The following is a 9875-nucleotide window of genomic DNA, read 5'->3' on the forward strand; positions in this document are numbered from 1 at the left end:
CGGGCTCAGCTACATCGAGAACCAGACCCCCAACCAGGCGGCAAAAACAATGAACATCAAGGTTCTTGATAGCTTTAATGGGTTAAAACCGACCCATAACTTCAATACATTTGCATCACTTCCTATCATTGAGATCAATATCATCGAATGGAAGCTGTGAATAGATCTTTACTGACGGATTCAGATGATACAAAACTTTCGTATTAAGAAACCAGAAAACTTTTGCATGTATAAGAACTGCTTCCGTTCTTGTTGCTGGAAATATATATTCCTCGCTCCTCAAGTGGAGATTCGAACCCAGGTTGCAAAGGAGTTTTGTTTATCATTACCAGTTGAGCCATATAATATTGGATTTCTCTATATATTTGTACAGTTTCACTTTTCTTCCGAAACTTTTTTTTGGATAACCGGGTATCTTGTATCGAGATCCATACAGATCGAAAGAAAGCCATGTGATTGAAATTATACTCCTCTCCCCAACTTGAGGTCGAAACTTTTATGCGAAATCTTAAAGTAATCGGTGTTGAAATACAAAAATGAATATGTGATTGGAGAAAATTATAGATTTTAAGATATTATTTTCAATAATAAGGAGTTAAATATTGTGTATCATATTTATTTTCATTATATCTATATTTTCTTTTTATTTTAAATATGTGAGTTATTTTCATTGTAATGTAACAAGAAAAAGAAGAGATATAACAATAAAGTAATTCCGTTTTTTATTTGTCTTCCTTTCTTACTTAATTTCTATAATTTTATATTTTTATATGGTATCATAGCGGTTCGATCTAGGTTCGATCTACTCTATATCTTTTTTTTTATTTTTGAATCTTTTTTTTTTCAGTTTTGGATGTTCATATATCCAAATCGTTCAAAAATGAGTAAAAATCCAAAATCAAACGAGGTGTTGTGACAAAAAAAAAAGTCAAATCTAAAAACTCTAAGTTCAAGCGAGATGTTATGACAAAAGGAGTTAAAGATATAATTTTAAAATCAAGTAAAATGATTTGAAAATGAGTAATACCCTTTGAAATAATTAAATTTGATGTTCATGGATTTTTCTAAACGCAATAAAAATATCTATGGCTTTTTATCGCATTATCTTTTCAAGATTACTTTTGCATTCTTTCAAAATCATTCTTGATGAGAATGTTGAAATAGAAAAACGAATATGTAATTGGAGAAAATTATAGATTTCGAGATATTATTTTCAATAATAAGGAACATATGTTAAATATTATGTATCATATTTATTTTCAATATATCTATATTTTCTTTTTTTATTTTATTTGTTAATTTTTTTTATAAATATATGAGTTATTTTTATTGTACAGTCGTAATAAAGTAATTTCGTTTTTTATTTATCCTTTTTAATTTAATTTTCGTAATTTTATATTTTTACAATTAGAGGTATAAGTGAAGAAATCTAAAAAAACATGCATCAAACCCAATGGGTTATCTTGAAAATAATTTGATAAACGTATTGACCAAAATCATATAAAGGTGGGTGGAATATAGTTATCGGGCCAGAGTCCCTGGTCCAGTTTAAAATTAGGCTTCAAACATTAGATCAATACTTAATTATAAAATTAAATAATGCATTGAGGCCCAATTTCAAAGTTAAATAATGGAATTTTTCTTTTTATTTGTTTAATATGGGCTCTCTTTTTTTTTACTTGATATGTGAATGCCAAGATTCTGAGAGCAATTAAAAATCTAAGGCTTCATTAACTTGTAAATTCAGAGAACTAGTACTTTGAAGTTTGAACTGCTCATTGAATTTAATTTAAGATTTAAATTTTATTCTAAATATTTTTAGGCCATTAAATGTTTATAAATGAAGATTTCTTTTCTTCTTTTTTGTCTCATTTGATTTATGTGCTATTTGCTAAATAGTTGTTTTCTCTGTTTAAATCAAATTTGAATTTTCCAAATGCATAATTAAATTGAAAAAAAAAATACATGTCAATAATGTGGGATCCGGTCCTAATCAGAATTCTCAGAGTATGATCATAGCTGGACATTAAATATGAATAAAAGAAAATGCAACTAAATTATAAGATAATATCCGAAAAATATTTCTAGACATAAATAAATCTGATTTAAATAGTCATGGAGGTTTTATGTAAATGGAATTTTTATATACAATCGAGTCGGTGTTTTTTTAGTATATAAAACAATACAAAACTAACATAAATTGTATTTTTTTTAAAACAAATTGCGTATAATTTAATTATAAAAAATAGTTTTGAAGTGTGTGATTGGACATCGTGATTTTTTTTTTTTACAATAGTTTATGAGTTTGATTACACCTAACATTGTGACATTGTGCCCTACAGACAGTCCCATTATTAGAAGTAGTTAAAAGCCCATACAAAATTATCACATCTGTATTTATTCTCCGACCCAAACTTCTCAAATATCTCTTGTCGGCCTCTCAATTTTACCTTATTTACTAAACTTCCCCAATTTAAAGAAAATGACAAACTCAACCCTTTACAATTGTACCTAATCTACAGTAATGTACCTTTGATTCTGTTACTAATCTAATGTTGATTCTCTAAAAATATTTCAAAACAGAACTCTAGCCTTAAATCTAGGGAAATTTTCAAGTTCATGACAATTTGAATACTCCCTCTGTTTATAAATAAATGATCGTTGTAAAGAACATATTCTGTTATTATATAAATATCGTTTTAGATTTTTTAGGTTATTTTTTAAGAAATTTTATAATTTTTATCATTAATTAAAAATATCTAAATGTGATTTAATAAAGATATATATGATATTTTTTATATTTTTTAAAAAAATTGTAAAAAAAATTAAAACTTTATTTATTTAGAAATGGAAGGAGTATGAGTAAGACTTATAAGATCAGAAATTTTGTGTATATATATATATATATATGTAGTTCCATGTGCTGTGGGATCATAATAACCAATGGGGAGAAGTTAGGGAGCAATTTTCAAAGAGTGAACAAAAATGAAGATTGGTGGGTACTGAAAGAGCAAAAAAATAATAATTAAATTAAAAACTGTGTCAAAAGTGCTCAGAGTTAGTAGGTAGACTTTGTCAGAAGCTTTTTATTGTTTTCTCAATGTTCTTTTACATCTCTCGGCCATTATCATTTTCTTTTTTTACTCGTTTTATTTTATTTAAATAGAAACTTGAATTGTAATTTGAGACCGTTATATAAGAACATAAGAAACATATTAAAATTGATTATTTTCAATGATTTTGGCGTTTGATTGTAATTTGAAACCCTTGTATATAAGGATATTTATATAAGTAAATGCGGAGAATATGTATAGGTATGTACGTAGGTACGTGCAGAGACAGGAACACATGGATGTGTGGTGGGATGGCCATTCTTTTGGGCCCACCAAAGATTTTCCGGTCAACCTCCCGAGAGGACTCTTTAGATATTTGATCTTCAAATGGCCCATGATCCCATGAAAAACTCTGTATTGTCTTTGTTAATGGCTCGTGACTTCATCATAATTGGTAGGTATATGAATATGATCACTCGGAAACCCTAAAACTATATTAATGAAACCCTAAAACTATATATTTTGAAACCCTAATAAAAACTAGTTTGTTTTGTAATCCGTAGTGGTACATATGTGTCCACATGTTTCCAAAACCAAACTCTACTAGCTGCTTATAATGGGATTTTACGTATTTAAGAATGTACATACATTATATCTCAAGATAAAATTACAGCCCATAATTGTGACGTGGTAGTATATATTGATCTATTATAATCTCATATTCACGGGCTCTTCGTAATCGTAATTACCCTTAATATTAATTAATAGTAATACATACATTCCGAGAATGTTACGGTTATAATATATGGCTCTTAGATCGTGACAATTTTTTCTTTTAATTTAGTAAAATTGTTTACACGGACAAAAATATTGAAAAAGAATTCTAACAGTTTTTTTTATTTGAGGAAAAATAATAAATCAGAAACTCCATAGATGGATTTGATCTTAACACTATATATAGTGATATGTTAATCATTTATGCATGCATGCATACATAAATACATATATATATATATATATATATATATATATATGAAAAATCAGATAATATTCATCAAATGCTTTTCGGATCGTCTCGTTAGAAAAGTAAATACTGAAATACATTCCACTAAAATGACATCCACAACAACACTCTTTAGTCGTCGTAGGATGCATGCAGCTGAATTCATTGCCTTCCTCGTGACAGAAACATGAATTTATAATTGTTGTGCATTAAAAGTTATTTTGGTTCTTTGCCTTTGTGGTATATATCCTCACTACATATGAACATATATATATATATATATATATATATATATATATGGTAATAATATCATATTAATATTAATAAATCTAGTGGATTTCCAAGATTATAAAAAAATATTAATAAATTTATTAGTGATATAGGGTAGATTCTATATTGATATACATGCGTCCACCGGATATAAAATACATGTTAAGTAATTTTATTTTACCTCGACAATCACGAAAAGGATTGTTACTACGGAAACCGAAGCTGTAAATATAAATAAGATTTACAGATAAAATTATAAAATGAAGTAATGTTCGGAACATATACGTCCACAAGTACGTGTATTTGATTAGGGTGTGTCTCATATTTAAGTCCATGGTTAGTTCTTGGTTTTATTAGGACCACTCACACACAGGAAGTAAAGGGCCAAAACATCCTTTATTATGGACCAACCATATAATTCATGATTCTATGCCCAAGGGAAAAAAAAAAGAGGTCCCTAAGTTTATGAATCGTCGTTATCATGTATTCAAAAAACTTTTTTCAAAAGAATAAAAAATAAAATCGTTGCAAATGATAATTCATGGGTCAACTTGTGAGCTGTAATAATATTAATTCATGCTTATCCACCCCAATTATAATATATTATCCAAAAGAAGAATTGTAAACAAATCACCCATTATCAAAGAATTTAAAAAAAAAACCTTGTTTCCTCACAGAAGTTTATAGTCATCATGGAAATTTATATAAAATTAACTATGGCGTGCCTTATAGTCAGTAAATTTGTATGTAATAAAGAATAACCGCGTTCGTTAGATTACTCATGGAAATCCATCCTATACGATCATTTTTACTATAAATCAAAATGTCACTATATGAAATTAAAATCATTTGAAAATATATTTTGTAATGAACACTATATATGTAGAATCGAAAAATTAAAAAGAATGAGTACTGGGTACGGGACACATTCCAAGATTTGGAGGAACCCGCGTGGCGACATCGTTGTATGTTCCGGCGTAGATCGGTCCAAACCGTATTATTCCTACTACATTTTTTCAACTCTTCCTTATTTATTTAATTTTTAGCATATGTTAAATAAAAAAAAGCTCAAATTTAACGGCATTATATCAATCGAAAATATCTTTTGTATTATACCGTCGGCTATAAAATTTTCCATTCAATATATATTGCTATGAAAAACAATTTTACTCGTTAAAACAATAGTTAAACCATTTTATGTACAAGCATTCTCGTTATTATGACAATCACTAGTCTTGTATGAAGAAGTTTAATTTATAACAATAAAAAAAAATATGTTAGGAATTTATTACATAAACGATTTATAAGATTTGACTTTTCAAAAGGATGACCCCCGCTAGAACAAAATGCCACGTTGAAGCTCAAATACGTTTGTTAGCCGACACGTGGCAATTCAGATACGTGTAACCATTTAACTTCGATAATTTATCTTGGGTGTTAATCATGATTACGTAGCCCTTTTGGCTTTTGACAAACAATTTTAATGCACACACTAATTTTTCATTAATATTTTGTGTTTCTTTTGTCATTAGAATATGGAAGGCAAATATCTCAGACACCGTTAGTGGTCGGATCGTAGTTTATGCGATTACATCGGGGTATTATTGTAAAACAGCAAGTGTAATCGTAGAAATCAATGTACGGTTTCGGCAACGTTTGAGCGTGTCAGGAGTTGCGTATACCAAAAACGGTGTCGTTTAGCTAGAAACAAGATGAAATTTCCTAATAATTCCAAACAGCAAAATAGGGGCTGATACTTACTTGTCGATGTAATTTACTGATTATTCAAAACTATGAAACCATTATGTATATGATTAGAATTATATTCTTAAAAAAATATGTTTGTATGAAAAATGTGGGACTTTGGAGAATATTAAATGGTGATAATTAATTCAAAACAGATAGCAATTATTAACCAATAAAGTTATTTCGTACAACTCTCTCTTTTTTTTTTTCCTAATGCAGTAGTAATTCTTGAATTCTTTAATGAAATATCGAGTTAGATGTATAAATATTAAGATGTATGACATGGATTAATAAATAGAAAAAATTAAAATGATGCGACGATTTTTATTCAATGGACCGTGCTGTGAAATGAAATAGTAACCGAGATTGGGTTGGATTTGGACAGAACCCTCAAATTCTACGTCGCCGACAAAGATATATTTCGTATTTTGCGATATTTCTATCTATTTTTATTTTTGAAGATTCATGATTATGTGCACCTCTTTGCATTTAAATTTGTGTAAAAAGGAGAAAACGAGGAAAAACATTCCAACATCACAATAATTCGCCGTAAAACAAGTTAAAAATCATACTTATCATTTACTGATGACTATAATTATACTCAAGTTTACAATAACTAGCTTTTTTTTTTTTTACCGAAACAATGAATATATTGAATAGCTTTCTATACAATTTCGTTATTATAAAACATATAATTCCTTTTCATTGATAATGATACAATATATTACAAAAAGATAAACCATAAGTTTTATACCTAAATGTAGTCATTAACGGTTAAATTTTGTTATATAAGAAAGGCCAAACATTTTTAATCCACACATAAAACGATGGTAATCATTATAAATTATGCATATTCAAGATGACGAATAATTGATAAAAATGTAACTGATTTGCTATGATTTAGTATAGTTTAAGTTGGCTATATATATATATATATATATATATGTTATTTGGTTTATTCCTTTGATTGATAGATCGTGTTTATGGGTTCTTGATTTCACATGGAGAACTGCGGGGGCATTTGCAAACGTGCCCTTTGTGCGGTGACTCGTGCATGAAGAAAACACCCGCGGTAGATGAGGGTAACATAGTAATTCAGGGTACAGTCTAACTTGTCAACCTGTCTCCGGGATCGGTTTCGTTCTGTTCATCGTTAACTCGTTCTGGGTCAACTCGGTCGCTGCCGTATGACTATTTCCTCGGGGACGGGGTTCTCTCTAAATCACATGGCAAATTAAAGTGGAAATATTTTACGTTTTTAACAAAAATAAATTTATACACGAAGACGACCCGGGAAATTTAACGTAAGGGTGACAAAACTATGTGATTTTTCAATTTATTTAAGGAGAAAATAAAAAAAAATCGAATTTATGTTGGAATACTAAAAGCACCTGATATTTTTATTTTATATTTTTTTTTCGCAATTTTATTGTATTTAAAACTTCTAAATATGTTCTCATTTTGATTGACTTTCTTGGTTTTTAAACTGTTACCTTTTATGATTTCTATCGCCATTTTTCGGGAATCGATTCGGTTTCTGGACGAAAATGTATCTGTTCGTTTTTATAAAAATAGATACCAAACGATTTTTATATTATGTTTTATTTGGTTTGGTTCGGTTCGGTTTCAAGAAAATTCGATTTTTTAAAAATAAAATCACAATTCAGATCGAAAAAAATATCGTAATTTTCGGTTTGATTCGGTTTGGTTCTTCGGAATCGAACCTAAATAGTAAACCGTCCGTCCGTGCGTACGTACGTATGAATGTCAAAAGGGGAATATAGCGTTGGATAAGGCAGGTAAGCATATAAAACTTCAAACTCTACGGTGTCCATAGGCGACGGCGTCTGATGAAAATCAATGTTTATGTTTTCAAGGAGAGGTTTAAGCCCCGACGAAGGTGACAGATCTCATCTATATCACTATTAAACAATCTTTATCACGTCATGCTATATATATATATATATATATATATATTTCATTTGTAATCATATATTGTGGATGTCGGCAGACAAAATTAAATGTTTTATTGCACAAGTTAAAGCTAATATCAATACCCCAAATATATATGATTATGAGGCTGACCATTGATATACATAATGGTAAGTGGTACCTGACATTAATAAGACTTTATCACTGACATGATATCCAACACACAATCAAATTATTTATTTATTTTTTCTTCTTCCAAGGAGCATATATTCTACCAAAAAAAGAAGATTCAAATCAAAATGCATTGGAATGGCAAAGAAGCATATATATATATATATAATGATACAAATGGAAGATATAGTGTCTTATAAATAGAGGTTAAGAATTTTTGTTAGAATATAACTCAAACTACAGATATGTCTATATCCAAAAATGTGTGAATGAATGTTCATGTGACTTCTATATTTTTTAAATATGTAAAATGATCTCTTTTCTTAATTTTGGATTTCTACCTTGATAGTATTACGTACAGTCTAAAATATATTTGATCCAAAATCTATGGATAAATATATAAAAATGATTTTTTTTTCTATAAAAAAGTTTATCATTAAAAAAAAGTCGTGTCAGAAAAAAATCTATATATATATATATATAACTACAATATTAAAAAAAAAAAACATTAAAGAAGAAGGAACATAAAGAGTTGGTGTCGCAGTGCATGATCAAATTTATAATCTATGGACTGTCTGTAGGTTTAAGACACTACTCAGTAGATACATTTATTACACTTTTGCGCAAAATCTAACCCCCGAACGTGGACCCCAATTACTTAACCATCTTAGTCTTAACCATGGTTAAAAGTTCCACCATCTTCCTGGTTAAATCTCTCCCCACAAAATCCTTTTGCCCTCTATGAGAATTATCTCTCTATATTCATATTAAATCCCTCTTTTATTATTATTTGGCCTCTTAATTTTCTTTTATTACCCACTCAGCCATCGTCGTGTCATCTTCTTCTCACTCCTCTTCAAAAGGGTTCAAAAAGAATATTAAAAATGACAGAAATTTGAGTGAGTAATAATCCTCAAAAGCTCAAGAAAACCCTTTCCCCCAAATCTTCTTCTTCTTCTCTCGAGTTTCTGGAAATTACATAAACATAAACCCTAATTTTTGCCTTTTTTTTTCTTCCAATTTTGTTGGTGGGTTTGGTTCATTTTTGGGGAGGGTCTAAAGTTTGGAAGAGGCCATAGATGTTTGAGCTATGGACATGACGCCTATTACTACTACTACGACGGCGGCTCCGACATCGCCCGAACCTGAACCCGAGTCCGAGGTCTTGACCCGGATCCAACCCGCGAAACCCATCTCCTTTAGCAACGGAATCATCAAACGCCACCACCATCTCCACCACAACCACGCGCTAGTCACCGTCGCTTACAAAGAATGCCTCAAGAACCACGCCGCGGCGCTTGGAGGCCACGCGCTCGACGGCTGCGGTGAGTTCATGCCTTCCCCTTCCTTCAACCCTTCAGACCCAACCTCCCTCAAGTGCGCTGCCTGCGGCTGCCACCGCAACTTCCACCGCCGCGATCCCGATCCCTCCGCCGCCGCGGCTGCTCTCCCGACTGCGCACCTTTCTTCCGCCGCTGCGATCGAGTACCAGCCTCACCACCGCCACCACCCTCCTCCGCCTCCACTTGGTCACTCCCGAAGCCCTAACTCCTCCTCTCCGCCGCCGATCTCGTCCTCTTATATGCTCCTCGCTCTCTCCGGGAGCAACAACAACGCCGGAAACAGCTTAGCTTTCTCCGATCTTAACTTAGGTGTGAACAATCTCTCGACCCATCAGGCTCCTGGGTCTCGCAAGCGGT

The 9875-nt window shown here is 30.9% G+C and overlaps 1 protein-coding gene across 1 annotated transcript in view; it reads left to right on the forward strand.

Moving 5' to 3' along the window:
- The first annotated feature begins 8972 nt into the window (after positions 1-8972).
- LOC104823145 (zinc-finger homeodomain protein 10-like) overlaps positions 8973-9875 on the forward strand; it is a 1515-nt gene continuing 612 nt past the window's right edge. The window contains 1 exon segment of the mRNA XM_010554576.2: positions 8973-9874. Within this exon segment, the coding sequence (XP_010552878.1) occupies positions 9266-9874 (609 nt within the window). The 5' untranslated portion in view covers positions 8973-9265.

Source organism: Tarenaya hassleriana, unplaced genomic scaffold, assembly GCF_000463585.1.
Source record: "Tarenaya hassleriana unplaced genomic scaffold, ASM46358v1 Cleome1, whole genome shotgun sequence".
Taxonomy (NCBI): domain Eukaryota; kingdom Viridiplantae; phylum Streptophyta; class Magnoliopsida; order Brassicales; family Cleomaceae; genus Tarenaya; species Tarenaya hassleriana.